General features: G+C 41.3%; 2 protein-coding genes across 2 annotated transcripts in view; one reads left to right on the top strand and one right to left on the bottom strand.

The window, feature by feature from the left end:
• CCDC39 (coiled-coil domain 39 molecular ruler complex subunit) overlaps positions 1 to 1,306 on the top strand; it is a 34,583-nt gene extending 33,277 nt beyond the window's left edge. Inside the window, exon 20 of the mRNA XM_026668415.2 lies at positions 1,018 to 1,306. Coding sequence (XP_026524200.1) covers positions 1,018 to 1,165 — 148 coding nt within the window. The 3' untranslated portion in view covers positions 1,166 to 1,306. The remainder of the gene's footprint in view (positions 1 to 1,017) is intronic.
• Positions 1,307 to 2,067: 761 nt separating this feature from the next.
• Positions 2,068 to 21,586, bottom strand: TTC14 (tetratricopeptide repeat domain 14). Its single transcript, XM_026666803.2, has 12 exons — positions 21,333 to 21,586; positions 18,460 to 18,584; positions 16,670 to 16,869; positions 14,793 to 14,877; positions 14,554 to 14,683; positions 12,001 to 12,153; positions 11,368 to 11,439; positions 10,504 to 10,623; positions 10,293 to 10,415; positions 7,223 to 7,340; positions 5,716 to 5,825; positions 2,068 to 3,491 (listed from the first exon to the last, which is right to left on the bottom strand). The coding sequence occupies exons 1-12, from the start codon at positions 21,476 to 21,478 to the stop codon at positions 2,561 to 2,563; spliced, it is 2,313 nt and encodes a 770-aa protein (XP_026522588.2). The 5' UTR covers positions 21,479 to 21,586; the 3' UTR covers positions 2,068 to 2,560.
• Between the last annotated feature and the right edge of the window lie 1,244 nt (positions 21,587 to 22,830).

Below are 22,830 nucleotides of genomic sequence, written 5' to 3'. Positions count from 1 at the left end.
ATATGCCAGGGCTTCTAGAAAACCTTCTGAAACCACACTAGGTCAAATAGGTCAGATAATTGTGAAGAGCAGGGGTCCCCAACCACCAGGCCCCGGACCGGTACCGGTCCGTGGATCATTTTGTACCGGGCTGCCTATTTTGCTTGGGCGCCGCCATCTTGTTTCGACGCCACTTGAGAAAGTGCTTCCGGGTGAGCTTGTCAGTCGTCGGTTGGAAAGCGGCATTTGGGTGCTGAAGGAATCCTCGCGCTTTAGTTTCGTCGAAGGGTGGGGCGGCTTCAAACAAAGAGCCGTCCCGATGGCGGTGGAGTCTCGTGTTACTCAGAAGGAGATTAAGAAAGAGCCCGAAAAGCCCATCGACCACAAGAAGGTACAAAGGAGGAGTTGAAGGTGGCAGGGAGAAGCGGGGGACAGCTGGCTGGCCGATCGCTCGGCTCGCCTTGCCTTGGTCGTGCGTGCTGATGCCGGTACCAGTCCGTGGATCATTTTGTACATTTTGTACCAGGTCGTGGTACAAAAAATGTTGGGGGCCACTGGTGAAGAGTATGAGGGAAAGGTTGAAACTTGAAATAGCTACTTCCTGATCATGTTTCTCTCTATCTATTGCAAATGAGTTTAAATCTCCAAGAACAGATAAAGTGTATCTTAGAAAAGTGAAGGAATGGAAATAACCCCATCTTTAAAAATAGGGGGGGGGGGGGGAGAGAGAGACAATCCAGGAACTAGCATTCACATTGAACTCTAAATGTGTTGAAAACAGTGAAATAATTACCAGACTTATTGACTGGTTTTATCCCCACAGAATTTAATGTCAGAGTTCAGAAACATTCCCTTACATTTTGTAAAAATGGAGATAGTTTGGGCCTAAAGTAGGTTTCATTGGCAATTGAATAAATTTAAAATAGCTTACCATTAATATGTTATTTGACAAGGCAATCTTTATGGTGATAAGAACATGGTGTTTTATTTTGTATTTCACTTGCATGATTTTTGAGTAATTGTTTCCTTGTTTTCTAGGTCCTCTAAGAGCTCACATTCCAGTCAACCACATACCAAAGTTGTATCTCTGACTTTGGACACCAGTCCTGAACCTCCAGGTCCTGCTTCTCGTCCTTCTAGCCAGAGTAGCGCTACCACATCCTCTCGTAGCAAAAGCCCATATTAGGTTTTTTTTTCTGTTGCATTCAAAGTTTTTAAGAATTCAGAGTTATCTGCTAAGCTATAGCATGTTCGACTACACAACTAAAATTAATTTATGTGATAGTGAATTAATTACTTTCACTTGGAATAAATGTTTTAGGATGAACTGAGTTTTATTTTTATAGCAAAACCTAAGCCTTAATAATAAAAATTGGTAACAATCTTTGTAAAAAGTCACAATCTTACCACTCCTCCGTAATTCGTTTATCATATTTAGAAATGTCTATTTAACTCTTTTTCAGTCCTCACTTGAATTTGAACTAGACAGAGCACTCCTAAATTTCAGTTGTTGCTAAACTACAAATCCCACAATCCCCAGCTGCTGCTAGGACTTCTCCGGAATCATCTAAAGGGTCACTAGTCTCTTTCAGTGTTATCCAAGAGCCAATAAGCACCAGCTCTATGTGCGTTTTATCTTATGAAGGGAAGAACAAATCAAGAAAATATACCATATTTCTCACATTATAAGATGCACTTTTTTCCCAACCAAAAGTGGGTGGAAATGTCTATGCGTCTTATGGAGTGAATGTTGCCAAAGCCCCGCCCACCTGCCAGCCCCTACCCTTCCCCTTTCCTAAACTGGGCATCTGGCCCATGGCCCTGTCCTTAGAGGTTGCCAGTAGTCACTCCACATGGCATTTTAGAGGTGGTTCTTACCCAAGCCAACTTGACTCCTTGTCTTTTCTGTTCTATCAGTGAATACCCGTTGGGAAAAAAATGAGATGTACAGGAACGAAGCAACACATACGCACATTTGAACACAAAACCTTTGGCCTTTAGCGTTAGCAGAGGCTTCCCCAGGCGTAACTGCCATTATCACGTCCCCCCCCCTTTTTAAGTTCTGAATTAAAATTTGGGAAGCAGTAATATTTTTGTAAAAAATTTAATAGTAAGACAGACTATATACATCGATGATATACATTAAAGTATTTTCATTTTATCAATACATGGTTATATTATTAACAGTACAAAGTAACAGTCATCTGTTTCTTGTGGGGGAGGGAAATGTTTTAAAGTGCAATTTCGATGCCTGATAGCACAGGTGGCAGCCTTAAAGATTGTTCAGCCAGGTGTGCCACCATACCTTTAATACCCTAACAGCATAAGAAACTCAATTGAAAAAAAAATACAACTCTTGCATATTTATCGACCTTGTCCACCATTAAGACTTGTGGACTTCAACTCCCAGAATTCCCAGCCAGCATAGCTGAAGCCCACAAGTCTTAAAACTTGCCAAGGTTGGACAACCCGCAGTTTAAATCAATATCTAACAAGCAAATTTAAATAAAAAAAACCTTAAAGAGTATAGACCTGTCAAGTAATTAAAAGCAGATACTTTCTCATACCTGACTTTAATGTTTCAACTCTGATTTTTCTGCTTGCTTCCTTTTTCCCTTTCAAATTCAGCAATCTGATTAAATATATTGAGTAAGTTCTGAGGCAGCTGTTTTTTAGCACCGCTGCCTAATTGTTCTTTACCATTCAGCAAAGCTTCCTCATCTCCTCCTTTGGCCCCCGGAGCATCTTTTTCCCTGTTCTTGGATTCTTTCCCACATTTACCCCGGGCCGCCTCAGCCCTACCATCTGCGTTGTACCTACTAGGTTCATTCATCCATCGGCTGGTATACTGTTTGTAACGTTCGACGGATTTGGAGGAGTAATCCGACCCTGTGGGGGACGTGGAGTACTTGGCTTGGCTTGGGCTGAACTTGTGATAACCTTCCCTCCTGCCCAGTTCTTTTTCCAGCCTTCCTGAGTCACTTGCCTTATTTCGGTCATCAGATTGTCTGTAGTAGGAGCCCGTGCTATCCCTCCTATCGGACGAGGCTCGGTCTGACCTACTCTGTCTTTCGGTCTTGCTACTATTTGCCCGAGTCTTGGCGTGATGGCGAGAATCCCTAGAATCTTCAAACTTACCTCCACAGAGGTCATCTTCGGCATACATCTTTAAAAACGCACAATCCCCTTCTCTGTCTCTTACCTCGGGTTTTTGATTAGCTAGCCTGCCTTGCCTCTCTAACAATTTTTCCACTTCGTGCTTTTGGTTAAGGAAAGAAGCAGAGGTATTGGCAGGAGGAGAATAGCTGTCCTCTTTCCTACTAGGATGGGAAAACATCCTAGAGGTGTGTTTTTTAGAGCTGGAGGAAGATTCAGACCGGTTCCGACTCCTTTTCTTACGCTTTTTGTTATCGGAGGAGGAGGAGGAAGAGGAGGAGGAGGAAGAGGCAGAATCATCTGATGAAGGATCACAGGAGGAAGAGGAAGTTGACTTTTTTCTTTTCTTCTTCAACCTAAAAGTTTTAATTAATCATGAGGAACTGCAATTTAATTTCACAATGGGGATGTGCGAAAGCTTCAGCTGCTGAGCTAACAAAAGTTTGGGTATCAATAGGAAAAATACGAGGATATAGTTTGACTAGAAGGAAAAATTATGGGTTTCTTTCAACTAAACGAGTATACAACTTAGTTTAAAAGATTTTCAGGCAGGCATACCTGAAAACTCAACCACTACCGCTAGACTTCATGTGGAAGAGAGTACACATAGCTCAGGGTTGAACTGTGGAGTCCTTGGTGCACTCTGGGTTTGATTGCTTACAGACATTTCATTACCCCACTAGGTAACATCATCAGTGCTATTGAGTGTGGGGTTTGCTCCCTGTTTATAGACAATAACTTGCCCCGCTACCATGAGCATCCTAGACCAAACTTAATTCAAAAGTACTTTAGAAGTACAGCTTCCTGGAAGTTTAGCATTCAGACAAATCAGTTATCAACATACATATAGAAATAAATCATGTTTACACACCATTCAAAACAGACAATTAAAAAACTTACTAAGAAAACAAAACAAAAAGCCAGAACAGATTCCCTCCAGCAGTCAATAACCAGATAAGCGGGGATTAACAACAAACAAGCAGAAAATTAAGGAACACCAAACCCACACTTCTAACACTGGCAAGGCAAGCTACTATATATAAACAGGGAGCAAACTGCACACTCACCAATACTAAAGATGTTATCTAGTCAGCTAATGAAACATTTGCAATTAAACAACCAAGCTCAGAAAGCACCATAGACTTCATATTATTAGTACTACACAGAATCTAACAAGGTCAACATTTCCTATCAGAGAGCAGAACTACACTATAATGTTGCACATACATACATACATACATACATACATACATACATACATACTAGAGATGTCTAATATGGATGCATCCTGAGGACTATCTGTACATTAGCCAGTGTGCAACCCAACAATTTCCACGACAGCCTAAAACGAGTCTTCAAACTTGACAGCTTTAAGACTTGTGGACTTCAACTCCTAGAATTCCTTCTCCAGTCATGCTAGCTCAGGAATTCTGGGAGTTGAAGTACATAAGTCTTAAACTTACCAAATTTGAAGACCCTTGGCCTAAAACTTCAGTACAATAGCAATAAATACTTATAAGAGCGTGGTGGCACAGTGGCTAGAATGCAGTATTGCAGGCTGCTTGCCAGCAGTTCAATTCTCACAATTGAACAATTGTGACAATTGAGCAAATACAATTCACCACAGCCAACTCGCCACGGCCAACTTTCCATGGCCAGCTCACTGCAGGACGAGATACACTAATATCAAATAAACGGTGGAATAGAATCATTAAAGTGGATACAAAAGGAGGGACAGAATGAAATGCAATGGCAATTTTTTTTTTTTTTTTTTTTTTTTTTTTTTTTTTTTTTTTTTTTTTATTTTTTTTTTTTTTTTTTTTTTTTTTTTTTTTTTTTTTTTTTTTTTTTTTTTTTTTTTTTTTTTTTTTTTTTTTTTTTTTTTTTTTTTTTTTTTTTTTTTTTTTTTTTTTTTTTTTTTTTTTTTTTTTTTTTTTTTTTTTTTTTTTTTTTCAAAAAACAAAAAAATGGGAGGCAGGGTCCGGGAGTCAAGGCCTGCGCGCCCCGGCGGGGGGGGGGGGGGGGGGGGGGGGGGGTTTTGTTTTTGGGTGGGGGGGTTGGAATGCCGCGGGCGGGGGGGGGGGGGGACACAAATTTATTAGTATAAGTTTTCGTTTATTTGAATGAATTAAATAGAATTGTTAAATTGTCCTGCAGTGAGTTGTCCAATGGTGAGGTGGCCATGTCCTTTGGCAAGTGGGCCACAGCACGTTGGCTGTGGCAAATTGTCCCATTCTGCTCTTCAGTACAGATCATACTCTCATACGTACAAAATATAAAGAGAATAAATTAATTCTGATATTATTTCTGAGTTGAAATCCACACATCTTAAAAGTTGCCAAGTTTGAAAAATATTGCCTTAGAACTACTCTTTTGTTGTAAAGTAAATTGCTTGCAGTACCTTCTTTATAAATAAAGAAAAAAAAAACATTGAGGGAAAGAAATCCCATTACAAAAAAAAGCAGCATCAATTGTGAATTGTTATACTTACACCATCAGATTGCTCTATGGGTTTATGTAAGAAAAGCTGTATGGACACAAAGGTAGGTACGAGACACTATGTAGATTAAAACAGGTTACCTTTTTTCTTCTTTTAAGAGTTTACGCAGTTTTTCTGCACTTGTTTCTACTTTCTTTTCTTTCTGCCTCTCCTCTTTTGCAGCTTGTTTCTCTCTAATTTCCAGAGATTTCTTTTTTAAATCCCAACATCAAAAATATGGTGTTAACAAGTTATAACAAATAAGTCCCATCCCAACCCGCAACATACAAAATTTACAGAAATCCCAAAGGTCCATGTGCAAAAAAAATAGAAATATTAAAGCAAAAAAAATAAATAATAATAATTACGAAGGATGGTTAAGTGATAGGGATGAATAAGCATGGCATTACGGTTCATGTTGTAGTTTGTAGCCCAAATTTTAACAGGCAAGGAGAAGAGGAGAAAAAAGTACAGGTTATTTGGTATCCCGTAACCCAACATTAGCAATCCAGGAAGTATGAATGGAAGGTTAATATGGCGACCAGCAAAACAGTTGGTCACAAAGAAGAATCAACCGAACAGAAATCAATAAGGAATATGCCATTATTGAATTTATACGTAAAATGTGATTCCCATCAAAACAGAATTGAAAAGGGCCATGTATGAATACAAACCATTTGGCAACGGTATCACAGCCCAGTTTGATGCACAGTTTACACACGGAATCATATTCCACAGGGGTTGTTGGTGATGAGCAGCACCAGAGAGGCCAGGCACAGCAGCAACAGAGTTCCAATTCGGAGGAAAATGCATTGGAGAGAAACATATCATCAGTATTACCAGGAGGACACCCTGCCGGGTCTTTGTACGTGCGGGGGTCAGAAGGACACTCTTAACTAGTGACTCCCACCAAGGAAAACAGAGCAAATGTGGGCATTTTATTCCCCCCCCCTTTTTTAAAATTCAAACACTTCCGTTCGCCCGTTACTTTTTCCTGTCACATTAAATGGAAAAGTTTGTGGATAAAAAGACTTCTATCTCTTACACTTCTCACATGTACCTCTCTTCACAGAAAATAAAACAAATTATAGTAATAATTAACAACAAAAAAACACCCTCTGATCCACAAAATCCTAGTTAATAAATTTTGAAGGTATGCCAAAAGTTAACTGTAGGGTCATCTATCTTTATAAACCATATTATAAGCCACGATTAAAATACTTCAGGGCTGTGTATCAGTGGTGGGATTCAATTTTTTTTTACTACCGGTTCTGTGGGCATGGTTTGGTGGGTGTGGGAAGGATACTGTAAAATCTGCAGTCAGAGGTGGTATTTGCTGGTTCTATTTCCACTACTGGTTCTCCAGAACTGGTCAGAACCTGCTGAATACCACCTCTGCTGTGTATTCCGCTTGCCTTTTTCCAGTCAGGCATCCCTAACCATATGAGATAAAAAAAATTTTTTTTTAGCTTTGGCTAGTACAAAATGCTACCTCGGGCTCAAGGGATTGCCGACCAGAAAAAAAATAAGACCAACACATAATAATTTGTTTCTTGAGGATGACGTTGGTGATTTACTTCAGTCAACTAACAGAAAGTAAAGAATCACCTGTATCTGTTGACGGAGCTTCAACAGGGCCTCTTCAGCTTCTTGAAAGCCTTCATCTATGTTTAAAGCCGCCTTGTAGTAACTCTCGGCGTTCAACAATTTTTCTTCCTCTTCCAACCTGACAAATGATTTTAAGCGCACATGAACCTGAAGTGCTTTATACTTAATACATTATTAAGAATGCTCTTCTCTTAGCCTGACTCAACCTTTCTTCGGAGAGGGACCCAGAACACAATTCAAACCTCAACATGGACAAAGCAGAATATTTTATTTTATTTATTTTATCTGTCAAGCAGGTATTAGATAACAGGTATAAGTATAAACATGATTATGAACAGGATGGATCTACTCCTGTAAGGTGGAAGGTTGTGGTTGCTTTATTTTAAATTTGCAAACTCCCTTTAAAAGCAAAACAAAACAGCTGTTCAGCTAGTCCTCGGCTTACGACCACAATTGGAACCCGACTTTCCATTGCTAAGCAAGGCGGTTGTTAAGTGAATCGCAACCAATTTTACCAATTTTTTTTGGCCACAGCTTTTGCTTGTCGGAAGCGAGCTGGGAAAAAATCACAAACGTGATTTCACATCACCCTGAGATTCTGCAGCTGTTGTATATATATTCCTTTTGAAGAGGTTTCACTTCTTATCCAAGAAGCTTCTTCAGCTCTGACAGGATAATGGGGACTGGAAGGATTTATATTCCTTGCAGACAGATGGTCATTTGCATTCTTTTTAGCGGGTCTTTGAAGCACTTGGAACATGACCCTCTAAAAGGATGCAGATGACCAGCAGTCTGCAAGGAATATAAACCCTTCCAGTCCCCACCATCCTGTCAGAGCTGAAGAAGCTTCTTGGAGGAGAAGCGAAACCTTCAAAGGAAAAACCAGAAAGTCCAGTTGCCTCCTGAAAAAGTACCTTTGGGACAACCATGACCTGGATGACTGACGCTCTCAACAGACTGTTGTAAACATGTCAGTTCCCAAGCACCCAAATTTGGATCACTAGGGATGCTACAATGGTCATAAGTGCAGGGACTGGTTGTAAGTAACTTTTGTTCAGTGGCATTGTAACTTTTGAACAGTCACTAAATGAATGACTGCAAGGAAAGGACTATCTGTATTGCAATATGGTGCAGGCAGTCCTTGAATTATGACCACAATTGAGCCCAAAATTTCTCGCTAAGCAAGAGCGTTTGTTGAGTTTTGTCCTGTTTTATAACCTTTCTTGCCACAATCATTAAATGAATCACTGCAGTTCTTAAGTTAGTTGCAGGGCTGTTAAGCGAATGTGTCTTCCCCATTGACACGGCTGATCGGAAGGTCGCAAAAGGAAATCTTATGACTCCGGGATGCTGTCAGAAATACACCCCAGTTGCCAAGTCATGTGTATTTTGATCACGTGACCATGGGGATGCCCCAACGGTCTTAGGTATGAAAAATGGTCGTGAGTCACTTTTTTCAATGCTGTTGTAACTTTGAATGACCACTAAATGAACTGTTAATCCGTCAAGGGCTACCTGCATTTGCATTCCTCAACCACTATTCCACATTCATTTTCACAAGCCATTTTACCAAACTAATGTGAAGGGATCTCAGCTGTCAGTAACTAACCAGGGAAAAGATTTGGGGTTAATAAGATGGTTGATAAGAGGAATAGAGACACGTTTGGCCGCCATGAAGCATGCATGTTCCATTCAGTGCCATTAAGAAAGGAACTAAAAAAGGAACTCAAACACCTTCACTACTACAAAAAAAAAAAAGGTCTGAATGTTTGAGGATATTTTAGTTGGGAAAAAGCCACAGCAGGAGTAGGCATTCAAAAACAAGCATAGGAATGAGTTGCCACAAGCCCTTTACAGCAGTGGTTGCCAACCGGTGGGCTGGGGACCACCGGTGGTCTGTGAAAAATTTTTGGTGGTCCGCAGAGAAATGACACCCCAAAGCACCCCCGAAGCAATGAATCCAGGCTGCGCGGGAACACAAGGCTGTGCTGCCCACATGGCCTGTGGGAACACAAGGCCTGCGTCACTTGCATTGCGAACAACACGAGGTAGTGAGGGGAAGGACGAAAGGGGAGCGGGGTGGAACTTGCCCCACTCGCCCCAGGCGCCTCACTTGGCCACGGGGCTGCTTCTTTCTGCTTCTTTCTTCTTCTGCTTTTGGCTGCACACAAGGAAAGCAGCAAAAGTCTTTCTCTCCCCCAAACTCCACCAGAAATGAGTCTTTGGGGCCCTGCAAGGCATCCCACTCCAAGAGGCTCACAAAGACTCATTTCTGGTGGAGTTTGGGGGAGAGAAAGAAAGACTTCTGCTCCTTCTGCTGCTTTCCTTGCATGAAGCCAAAAGTCTCTCCCACCCCTCCCCCCCGAGAACGGAGCTGGAGATGGCATCCTGCGATCCCAAATAAAGAATGATTGATTGGTAGGAAAATGGGGTGGGGAATTTTTCTGCAGACTTTTTGGGGATTTTTCCCAGGGTCTCTGGTCTGCGGGATTTAAAATTATGAGTTTGGTGGTCCCTGAGGTCCGAAAGGATGGCAACCTCTGCCTTACAGGCATGTAGTTGATAATTGAAAGAGACACAAAGCCAGACTAAGGTGGATTTCAGCCTGACCCAGCAAAGTTATGTTCTTAATCAACTTTGCTGCATCTCAAAACCTGATTAACAATCCTCCTTATCTCCTTCATGAATAAAACTGCTGAAGGGCTACAAGATCCAGGCTCTTTTGGTATCCACTCAATGCTATTTTGATAGGGAAACACCGACGAGCACATTTTGGAACCACTTCTAGTTCCACTTAATCGCCATGCAAACCAGCCCACACTGAACTGGCTTGTTAATAAAAAAAAGCTGTTTTTATTTTGAAGCACAAACAGACGGGGGTCAATCGAGCAAGCAGATATAAGCGGGAGGTGAACAGATGATTTCACATCAAGCTGTGCTCCTGATTTAGCTACACACAGGTCTACCCAAGTTGTTTTTATCTTTAACCAGGCATAAAAACATAGTCGAGGGAAAGAAACGTAAAATGAATGGAATGGAGAAACCATAAAGAACATAAGGCAACACTTACTGGCCTCCTCGTTCAACAAGCGTTTGACAAAGGTATTTTCTAGCATTTCTATGCGTGGGGCACTGCTCTAAAGCAATTTCAAAATCCTCAATTGCTTTATTCAAGCTTCCCTTTGTTGCATAGCTAGGAGAAACAAAAATACCTGTAAGTATATCTATTTTTCAATTGCTTTGTGAAATTATTGGACTGCAGACATAAAGCAGATACTTACAGTGCTCCACGGGCTACTAAGGCTTCAACATTTTGGGCATCTATTTCCAATGCCTTGTTGTATTCATTCATGGCATCAACATGGCGGCCCTCTTTAAAATAATCAACACCGATTTTTACACTAAAAACAAAATTAGTTGAATTAAGATTTCAATAAACCAACAAATTCCTTTATGAAGAATGCAATTTAATTAATCACGACATAAAAACAAATGCCAACAGTTTATTTTGCAACTGCTTTTTCTCTGTCAGACTTGCAGCCCTCCCCCTCGCAAAAAAAACAACTATTTAAAATCTAAGCTTCAGAAAGACAGTAAAATACAAGGAGTATCATTGAGGAATTAAAATTTAGTGTTTATCATTAGCCTACAGTTGGAAGACTGAACAATAAGTTACTGCTAATAAAGTACAGGTAGTCCTCGACTTAAGACCCCACCCAATTGAGCCCAAAATTTCCACTGCTAAGCAAGAAAGTTAAATGAGTTTGGCCCCATTTTGCAATCTTTCTTTCCACAGTTGTTAAGTGAATCCGGCTGCTTGTCAAAAGGTTTGAAAACATGATCATAAATGATCCCAGGGCACTGTAGTCGTCATAAATGAGTTGGTTGCTAAGAATCCTAATTCTGACCCCCGGGAATGCTTGCGATGATTTTAAGTGTGAAAAACGGTCATGAGTCTTTTTTTTTTTCAGTGCCACTGTCACCAAACTAAGGATTGTAAGTCAAGGACTACCTGTAACACCAACCCTTAGCATCACATAAACCTTTAATATGGCTTCCAAAATTCAGGCAGGGCTTTTATTGGCCTGGAAGAAAATGGTTCTTCCCCAACTTCTATCTTGTAATGAAAACAAAGCGGTGTATACCATTTTAAGGCCCACGAAGCAGACTGTCTTTTCCTCAATGCAACAGCAAAATCCTCTTCATTGAAATTTTTGCTGGGGAAAAATAAACAAAATCTTTGACCAACTAGTCTATTTATAGCCTGTCCAAATAAATAACTAATCTACTGGAGTTGTCTCACATCACACGTGTCAGAAGCATTAAGGCACTTCCGGGTAACAAGGATTAGCTGGTGACATCACTATTGCCTGATGGATGCCCAGTTGGGGGCTCCTTTCATGTCCCTGGCAGGAACTGCAGAGGAGGATGGGAATTCACCCAGTCCCATGGCAGCACGAGGGTCTTAAACACAGGCTCCTTCACCTCCAAGCCAGCATCCTTACCACATGAGCTCCATACTCTGGAGTTGTCTAATTCTACAGTCAGGATTGTTAACCGAACAGCCAAATTTAGCTTACATTTGGTGTTTCCCCCTGATAAGATTAAGCTCAAACTTTCAGTGGTATGAAAACTTGCTTTGTGTTGTAGTACAGTTGAAATAGTGATTCACTCTGGTAAATTTTTTTGGCACTCTTTTTTCCAAATGATGGAAATGTCATTTTTAACAAACTCATCATTGAAGGAATTACTTTTTGGTTAAGGTGCTGTTTGTATACCTTTGTAGTCCTCTCATTAAGGAGGGCGGGCTGGATTCATCTAGTCCTAATTTGCTTCCTAGGAACTCCACTATAGCTGGATTGGCAAAGCCCAAAGAATTATGCAAAACCTTTTCATACGTTTCCAAGCTACTGGCTATGTCAATACTCCTCCTAAAAAAAGAACAAAAAGACAATCATGAACTGAGATAACACAATATTTTCCCTGTTCCATCTTGTATTACCAACATAAGAAGAAATACACTTAAGAAGATTTGTAATAAAGTCCACCCCTCTTTAGATGAGGGGTCCCAAACTCTTCTGTTCACTGACCCCCTTCAGGAAATTTTGCAATGTTCCTTGATATACCAAACATTTATTATATGAAAATTGTCAACTATCGAAACGACTTTAATTGAAGCCATAAAAGTTTCTTGTTTTGTTTCTCAGTTGCTATGATTTTTTGGGGGGGGATTTGTGGAATGTAGAATATTTCATTTCAGAGTGCCAGGCATAACACTGATAAGGCTCGTGAGAGTTGAAGTTGACCCAGCGTATCCTAGCAATGGCAGGAGGAGAGTACGAAGAGGCTCATCACCTGCTTGGTTGGCTAACGTGACCTGGGACACAAGGGGAGTGGCCAGTACCTATCATTTAATTATGGCAAAGCGTGGGAACTATTCAGAGTGCCGATACGTTGTACCCAATAAATTAAGATCTTTGAAAAAGCAACAGCTTCAGGGTCTTGAACTAATTGGGAGCGTTACTCGGAACCATGACAAAAGCACATCAACCTCTTGCATAATCCCATCAGTCCTTATAGGTCGATATTGACCATTTTGGAAAACTGTTGTGGTGTGTGGGCCGCCAGCCCCTCTACAAGCTGGATCAGAGGAGGAGGAGGCGGCGGGGGAGTCAGGTCACCAAGGCAACCTGAGAGCTCCGAGGGGGAAGAGGGAATGGAGCTGTCAGAGAGAGAGAGGCTGTAACAATTAATATTGTTTGTATAAAAGGCCAACAGTATAATTAGCACCTGAGTAACTTATACTGCACTCATTAGCAACAGTAGCCAATACAACCAATAATTTATAGAAAAACTATCCAAGCACAGAGTTTCAGAGTGTCAAAACAGAGCCTAAAATGCAGATTTCACTTATTTCCCAACTGTGACAAAGGAAGTAAAAAAAATTATATTTGCAACTTAGGTATAAGTTTGTAATCTTCCTGTTAAAGATTTCAGATTTTAGATTCTGTTTTGCATTTTACCTGTGTTACTTTTTATTGAAATACAAATATGATGTGAACGTTCCATATGATAAATAAATATAAAACAACTAGTGCCCTTGGGTACTTATTGATCCCTATGTTGTTTTTCTTAGAAAACAGATTGCTCGTACATGAGTGACAATATGAACTTAAAAATGTGTAGACAAATTGGAATGCCCAATGCTAGATTATTTTCATGTGAATCCAGGATCTTTTCTGAAGCATGTTACAGTACTCTCAAATTTTATATCAATCTTCTGATGTAATTGAGGCAGTCAGGGCTGTGAAACTGCATCTCTTATTCTTGTCCATAAAAGTACTGTATTTTATATTTTTAAAAGCTCGATACAGGTAGTCCTCGACTTACAACAGTTCATTTAGTGACCAAAGTTACAAGAGCACTGAAAAAGTGACTTCTGAAGGTTTTTGTGATGATCGGGGGGTGGGGTGCAAAACAAACACAGTCACAAAAACCAGGTGAAGCCCCTTTTATTCCTTCACTTTGCTTCCAAGCTCCAAATAACCTGGAAGAAAGACAAAAAACTCCCACACAAGCAGTTACAAGAAGGAGGGGAAAAAACAACACAAACCAGGGAAGATAAGGGCTGGAGGACGTCCACAGATAACAGCGCACACACTGGGAAGGACGCCAAACTCACAGAGGAATCATAAAATAGAGATATTTCCATGCTTTGTTTCCAGTGTTCGCCTGTACGCATGTCCGTCCTCTTATTCAGTTGTCACAGCTGCAGCCCATGAAGAGGATCAAGGCCCTCTCCTCCCAAGTAGACCACCTTTCTCCCTTATCCTCTTCTCCCTGCGTGCTCTAGGATGGAGAGGGGGTGGGCCTGGATCCCAGCCAGCTTCTGCCCTTCCCCAGCCTCCTCCACAACCTCCGGAGCCACACTTCCACTCCCTGTCGGCTGCTCCTCATCTCCCTCAGAGTCAGTCTCCATCAGGGGCATGACAGTTTTTCACATTTATGACTACTGCAACATCTCCACGGTCATGTGATCAAAATTTGGATGCTTGGCAACTGACTCATATTGATGACAGTTGCTGTGTCATGTGATTACTTTTAGCAACCTTCTGACAAGCAAAGCCAGACTCACTTAACAAACATGTTACTAACTCAACAGCTGCAGTGATTCACTTAAATGTGGCAACAAAATTCACTTAACAAATGGTTCGCTTAGCAACGGAAATTTGAGGCTCAATTGTGGTCATTAAGTCGAGGACTACCTGTGTACAACAAAAGGGTTTCCTTTCAATCACACCCAAAAAGTATGCCTCATTTCAATTTCCTACCTGTAATGCACAGGCAAATCTTCAGAGCTGATGACTCCTAATTTGGTATTTGCTAAGCTGGGAGATAAAGCAGACTTGTGCAGGGATACACTGAGCTTTTCATGATAGCGATCAATATCCTTGATGGCAGCTATTAAAAATGGGAGGGGGAAAAAAAAAAAAAGACCAGACTTAAAACAGCAGAAAACAACACAAAATATACTTAAGGCCAAATCTAAGAGCGAAGATAAGACACTTGCCTTGGATAAGGTCACCATTTTGATAATATGATAAGGGATCCCCGTGGCTGCTTTGGGAAGGCACATCTCTTAACGGACAAAGCGCCTAAAATAGAAAGCACGTAATTCCAAAAAATTAGGGATGGACATACTCAGTCCCATTTCACAGAGAAATATTGAACATCTGCAGGACATCTACGCAGGAGTGTTGCCTTCTAAAGTTTTAAAAGCTGGATTTGTAATTCCAGAACCTGAGTGGATAACTTGGAAGGAGGGTACTCCTATCGTGTGTGATAATCACCATATAAAAATTGAATTCAAGATAAAACTATTATTTTACATAGGGCAGATCTAGTCTGATGAGGACTAAATCAACAGGCAGTACAGCTGATTATTCTTACCAAGTCTAATGTATATTCTTTATTGGCAAGGAACTTGTGCATAAGCTCTCAGTGTACATACAATCAACAGAGTGATAAGTCGTAGATCCGAAACTGTATGATGCAATCATAAAATACAAACAAATGATAAATCGTAAGATACCAATAGAAGAAGGTGGTAGGGGAAGATAGCATTAGCATTTAGACTTAATACCGCTTCACAGTGCTTTACAGCCCTCTCTAAGCGGTTTACAGAGTCAGCCTATTTCCCCCAGCAATTTGGGTCCTCATTTTACGCACCTCGGAAGGATGGAAGGCTGAGTCAACCATGAGCCTGGTGAGATTTGAACTGCCAAATTGCAGTCAGCCAGCAGTTAGCAGAAGTAGCCTGCAGTACTAAACTCTAACCACTGCGCCACCGTTGCGCCATCTCACTCAGATGAGATATGAAAGATGAGAAGATGAGAAGGATAAAGTTATTTACCCATGTAGTAGCCTATATTGTAGTAGCAATATAGGCTACTACATGGGTAAATAACTTTAGGCATAAGACAGTGCTGTGGGAGTTAGTGTTTAGCAGACTGTGTGTGTGTGGGGGGATTATCTTTGTGTCTAGTTGTGTATTCTTTCCTGATCAGGAAGCTCCTATTCTCAGTTACTCATGTCCTGGTTGTGTCCCATATGGATTACTGTCCAAGTCACACTCGATCAGAAATGCAACCAAACCACTTACATAGTTCAGATCAGGAATTTTGTAACTTTATCGTAATCCTCGAGTATTAAGGAAGGACATTTTTGCTGATGGAGCAAAAAAAAAATCTACTTGTCAACTTGCAAGGCAAAAAATACATGAAGGTTCTGAATGGGAGCTTCCTTAATTTCCTCGGATCAACTCAGCCAATTCAGCTGCACCAGAGGCCAAAGGAGAGAGAAACCCTTCAGAAAGTGACATTTCCTTTCACATTGTGCTGTGGCCGATTAGCCACTGGCCCCTCCAGCCGCTGAATCAGAGAAGGAGGTGTGGGAGTCTGAGTCAGTATCAGGGCAACCTGAGAGCTCCGAGGGGGAAGAGGGAATGAAGCTGTCAGAGAGGGAGAGGGGGAGGGGGGGGAGAGAGAGAGAGAGAGGCGGGGCCTGGGCCTTTTTTCAGCCCTCGGATAGAGAGTCAACAGCTCCCAGGTCTGGAGGTGGCTGATGAGAAAGAGGAACAACTGGGTCCACTGCCTGACACGTGGATGCGCAGAAGACAGAGGAGAGGAGAGCAATGGAAATCCGTGGGCCGGTCCTTAGGACGGAAGAGCCCACCTCTGCTATCGAAGCCCCACCCTAGCTCTGGGGATAAAAGGCGGGGGCGGAAATGAATAGATGTGGCAGACAACGATTCATCTCCCTGCTCAATGGACTTGTTAGCCTGCAGTGAGAGAGAAACTTTTTGCTGGGGCTCCTAATAAAGGAATCTTTGAGAGACAGATTGTCGTGTTTGGGAAGCTGGGTCAGAACGCAACGTCTCTGACTTACCGTGATTTCTAAGTCTGCTATGTCTCGCACAACGCCGCTTCGTAGGCTGAACAGCACCATGAAGAAGCCAAATTCACGAATAGAACTAATCCTTCCAATCACTATGTCTCCGCGTTCGATATCCCGGAAAAAGAGCTCTCTCCTCTCTGCGCCGGGAATTTCCATAAACTGTTCCAACGGTGGCATAATAGCATAACAATCTTCGGTAGATTGCAAATTAAAAAAAGTTTTCAATACCGAAACATTATAGGGATTGCCAGATAGTTTAAATGGTAACAGTCATGCACGCAAATCACTTACAATCCTCTTGGAATCCAATCCTATCAAATTAAATGGGTTCACTTTTGAACGTGCGTGCTTTGAAATTATGAAATGCCATTACATTAAAATATTAGAGAGAACGTGATCCAATCATCTTGAAAATCTACTGGGGACGATGAATACAAATCTTAACAAATACATGCTGCTGAAATAGATCTGCTTCTAATTTTCATAAAGGCATCTACCAACCCACTGTGGAAGCAGATACGACTTCTGAGTTAATCTAGCCAAATTCCTGTTTTAAAAAATTATTCTAATTACTGGATAAGAACATGGTATATGAACTCGATTCTATTTTCATAGCACAAAACACTTTTGAATCTAAAAATACTCCACTCATAATTGCAGAATCTAAATTGTATTCCTTACAAGTGGCACTGGAATAGTTACAAGCAACGTTAGCATACATAATAATGATCGGGGGTAACACCCAAATAAACAGGCAAAAGTTATACTGGAAAAATATTTTTTTCTAATTTGAAGAAATTGGAGGGAGGAATCATCCACTAGTTTATTTATTTATGCAAATTATATGCCGTTCAGTTCCAAAAGGGATTTCAATGATTTACAATGCCTGACAGACTCGACAGGTAGGCAGGCAGGGAGTAGGGAAGGTAGACAGACGTACAGATAGTCCTCATTTAGCAACCATCTGAATTTACGAGTGACGAAAAAGTTACTTTACAACCAATCCTCGCATTTACAAACTTAGCAGGTCTGTAAAGCAAAAGAAAGGTGAAGATCTGAAGCACATTCATTTCACTTAGTGACTGCTTTGTTAGTGACCAAATTGCCACTCCCAATTGTAGTCGCTAAACAAGGAATATCTGCATATCAAATAGAATTAAAAGTACAAAAATAGCCAAAACGAAGGGCTTGTATATTACAAAACCAAAATTTTAGAGAATTCTACTTTCGTCTACTATCTATACTTCCTAAGGTATATGTATCAATTCAACTGATTCAATTCCTATGAATTGTCATTTTCTGCAAACCATTCAAAAATTAACATACACTTTTTTATTGAATCAGTGATACTCAAAAGTTTTGGCGGTTGTTTTCCCCGAAAAAGAAACCCAACATTTTTTTTTAAAATCTGATAATAAAAAATATGTTTATCAAACCTGGTAATCATTTATTAGTCACAGTTAACAACTTTGTTCTGATAATTTGATTTTAATTACACCCAAAATTGAATATGGGGTTAAAAAAAAATTTCTTTAAATTTATATATCCTTATCTATGTACAGGAGTGGACTTTGTACAGAGCAATTTTTCTTCTTAAAAGTGTCACTAATTTTTTGATTAAAAATCAAAATCAAAAGTGAGCATTGAGGGCTTTCTTTTTCAGGTGTCCAAATGAAAATGATGCTTATCTTTTTTTGCCTTTACATTTCTAATTCCAAGTACTGATCGTAAGATGCACATTTATAAACATGTCCAACCATCATCTGACTTCATTCTCTTACTTTCATTCTCTTCATTTTCATCTTTTACTATTGTCACATTTGTTTTCCAAGATTGAGAAAAAAGAAGATCAGCTTTTTTTGAAATGAATTGTTGTATCTCAATATTTTCAATCCCTCTTTCTTTTCTGAAACAGAAGAAAACAGATTAACATCCATAAAAACATGCTTTCTTGAACAAGGCAATTTGATAACCAAAACATAACAATTAAAAGGACAGCCTATTCAAAACCACTGTTATGCTGCTTCTGGTAGATTCCAAATAATTGTTTCTTCATAATTATAAATCAGCTTATTTTACTTTGAGGCATATTTGCCCTCAAAATACACTGTCTCATATCCAGCTATCTGGATAAGAATGCCTAGTCACAAAACATATGCTTTTGTTTGGCACCATAAAACCTAGATCTATATCTTGCAATACTTACCGTGTATATTTAGAATTAGTTTTAATCAAATTTCTTAATATGGTTTAGACAACAGGCTTGTAGAATGCAGTTTACTAAAAGACTGTCAATTAATCTCTACTAACATCTAAGGTGGAGTTTTACAAAGCCAACCATTTCAAGAAGGAGAGGCAATTATATTTTGTTTTCAGTGGTAAATATCTAGGGGGGGGAAAAGGAAATTTTATGCATCTTTTTACATACATAGAGAATCCTGGCTTTTAACCATGGCACCTCCAGGGAAAATTAAGAATTTAATTTGCAGTTTTACAAACCCAATCATCTCAATGAATAAGGAGAGACGGTTATGCCATTTTCAGTGGTACGTTTCCAGGAAAAAAAATAGGGAATTTATTACAAATAATCCTTTACTTGCAACCATTCATTTAGTGATCGTTTGAAGTTACAACGGCACTGGAAAAAAAGTGACTGATGGCCATTTTTCACTCTCATGACCACTGCAACATCCCCATAGTCACATGATCAAAATTCAGACATTTGGCAACTGGCTCATATTTATGACGGTTGCAGAGTCCTGGGGGGTCACGTGATCCCCTTTTGCGACTTTCTGACAAGCAAAGTCAACGGGGGAAGCCAGATTTGCTCAACAACCATGTTAACAACTTAACCACTGCAGTGAATCACTTAACAGTAGCAACAAAGTTCGCAAAGCGGGACAAAACTCACTTAACGACAGAAATTCTGGGCTTACCTGCAGTCATAAAGTCAAGGACTCCCTAGTACGTATGTACATTCAGGGTCCTGGATTTTAATCATGACATCTCTACATTTAAGAAAGGAAGCAATGGGGGAAAAATAGAAACAGCTGCCAGTTCCCGACAGGCTGCTTGGAAGCAGATTCAGTGGAGCGACCTTAAAAGCAACTAACAAAGGAGATGTCTGTAGAGATTCTTAGTCATCCAGCTCACGGTTGTCCCGAAGGTTTCTTTCTTTTTCTTTTCAGGAGGCAACCGGAATTTCTTGTTTTTTGTTCATTATAGATGGAAGGAAATAAGTTAAGCAAATAGGCAGTCAAGGCAGTGGTATCCCACTTTGGGCATGTTTTCACAAGGGAAGTTGAAGCCAAGAATTGAAAGTCTAGAATCCAACTCAATATAACTAATTTAATCCACAAATTGGCTAACCAAACTGTAGGAGAAAAAGGAGTGGCAGAACCTTGGGGTGGGGGCGGCGTGAAAAGAGGAATCAGTCTAGAATCCCTATGTAGCCACAAGCAGACTTAGTTTGCTTATGGGGTTATGTAGGGTTTCTAGGCTGATTCCCTCCTCCCCGGCTCTGCCACTCCCTCTCCTCTTTTCTTTGAAGACGGTTCAGCTAAGGAGCTTCTTCAGCTCTGACAGGATAGTGGGGGGGATGGAAGGATTTATATTCCTTGCAGACAGCTGGTCATTTGCATCCTTTTTTGAGCTGTCAGCAGGCCTCGGGTCGGATGCGTCAAGTGGGACACCCACTCCTGGTTTAGCGAAGGGGGGACAAAAGTCACGCTATGCCACATGATTCTGCCATGACGAGGCAAGATTGAAACCCTTGTTTTAGGGGGTCATTGAAGCACATGGAGGTTTATCTGTGTCCTCAAGGTCACCTGAGTAAGTGCTCCAGGTTCCTGTAGTCTGCAATTTTTCCTCTGGAAATCCATTCCTATTCCCACATCATTCAAAGGGTGTTCATCCTAAATTGCAGAGCAAAAATTTTGTAGATTCTCAGTGTATCCAGGTCGTGGTTGTCCCAAAGGTGCTTTTTTTCAGGAGGCAACTGGACTTTCTTTTTCTTTTTTTCTTTTGAAGATGTTTCGCTTCTCATCCAAGAATCGCATCTCATTCAGCTCTGACTGGACGGTGGGGAACGGAAGGATTTATATTCCTTGCAGACCGCTGGTCCTTTTTCATATTTTTTAGAGGGTCCTTGAACCCTGATACAGATAAACCTCCAAGTGGCCTCAATGACTCTCTAAAAAGAATGCAAATGACCAGCTATCTGCAAGGAGTATAAATCCTTCCGTTCTCCACCATTCAGTCAGAGCTGAAGAAGCTTCTTGGATGAGTAGCGAAACGTCTTCAAAAGAAAAAACAAGCAAGCCCAGTTGCCTCCTGAAAAGAAAAGAAACAAAAATTACCTTTGGGATAATAAGGAGATGCTACCCGAGTTACCTGGGAAGAAGAGTCACTTGCCAGTCCTGCGGGTCCCTATAAGGCGAGGCACAGCTGCGAAAAGGCCTTACACTCTGCATATGGTCAGAGGCTTTGCGAGGGCTCCCGAGCTTCCCCCCCCCGCCACAACCAAAGGGAAGCAAAGAGCAGAGCTGACTCGTCTCTTCAGCATGCTCCGCCCCATCTTCTCAAGGACACGCCCCTCCGGCGAAGCCCCGCCCCCTCCTTCACGGAGAGAGCGGGGCCGCCGACTTGGGCTCACCTAGCTGACGACAGCGATTCCAAGCAGGCCCCGCCCGGGGGGAGCAGGCCGCCGAAGTCGGGATTGTCCTGCTGTTCGGCGTGGAGCAGGGAAAGCAGCGGCGGCCCGTGGAAGCCCAGTGCCTGGCGAAGCAAGTCCCGCTCCATCTGTCTCCAGACTACCGCCCACCCGCTGCACCCTGAGCGGCGGCGGCAGCGGCTCCTCCCCCTCAGGCGGACGGGTCTCCTTGACCCGGATGTTAAAGCTTTCGCTGAGTTTCCCTTTTTCCTTCCACCCCCCCTCCCCGTTCCTCGAGCAAGGGTTGACGCATGCGCCTTATCGGGCGGAGCTGACTAAGAATGGCGGAAGACGCTTGAGGGGGGCGGGGCAGACAGCTGGGGGGGGGAAATGAGTGTTGTTTGTCGTGCTTTGCATTGCAGCCCGGGGAATTCTGGGAGTCGAAGTCCGCACGATTCCATTGTGTAAGCTCTTCAAATGGATCGCTTCTGATGTAGGAAGTAATGGCTGGGGATATTAATATTCTGTATCAATACATATCAATACAGAATATCTGTTAGGCGAAGGACTGCCCAACATCTTGCCTGTCCTCGGCTGATCTGGGAAGGCTAAGCAAGGTGTTGAGCCTCTCTGAACAAAGCAAGAGATATGCCAAGAAGTCACCAGGAACTGTGCAAGACTGGAGATTATTTGGGAATAAGCACCATCAGTTCCAAGCAGAATGCCTGCAAAGTCACATTCCCTGACAGCCTTAAGAGTGAACACTTATTCGGTATGGGTAGTCCAGAGAGGAGAAGAAAAGCAAAAAAAGGTGACGTAATAGCAGTGTTCCAATATTTGAGAGGCTGCCACAAAAAAGAGGGGGTCAGCCTATTTTCCAAAGCATCAAAAGCAAGACAAGAAATGGTGGAAATTAACCAAGGAGAGAAGCAGCCTAGAATTAAGGAGGAATTTCCTGACAGTGAGAATAATTAATCACTGGAACCACTTGTCTCTGGAAGGGGGGTTTTTTGTTTTTTTTTTTTTTTTTTTTTTTTTAAAAAAAAAATATGGTTTTTTTGTTATTGGGGGAAAAAAAAGGGAGAGAAAAAAAAAAAAAAAAAAAAAAAGGAAAAAAAGAAGAGGGGGGGGGGGGGGGGGGGGTGTGGTTTTTTTTTCCCCCCCCTAGGGGTTGAGAAGTTGTGGGTTCTCTAACACTGAAAGTTTTTAAGAAGAGATTGGACAACCATTTGTCAGAAATGGTATAAGGTTTCCCTGCTTGAGCAGGGGGTTGGACTAGAAGACCTCCAAGGTCCCTTCCAACTCTTGTTATTCTGTATTCTGTAAGATAGGAAGGTCATAAGTGGTACAGCAACCAGCTCTTTTGCCCAGCCAGCAGGATCCAGAACGAATCTCCATAGCATGTGTCAATTTGATTATAACAATTGTAGAAGCTTCTCTTCTGCAGAATGCAGGACCCAGTGCTTTTACCTTATTATCACCACTGACATGTAGAAGCATT

Source organism: Notechis scutatus, chromosome 4, assembly GCF_049901735.1.
Source record: "Notechis scutatus isolate UNSWTSFEM ecotype Mainland chromosome 4, rNotScu1.2, whole genome shotgun sequence".
Taxonomy (NCBI): domain Eukaryota; kingdom Metazoa; phylum Chordata; class Lepidosauria; order Squamata; family Elapidae; genus Notechis; species Notechis scutatus.
This window is presented reverse-complemented; position numbering and strand designations above follow the sequence as displayed.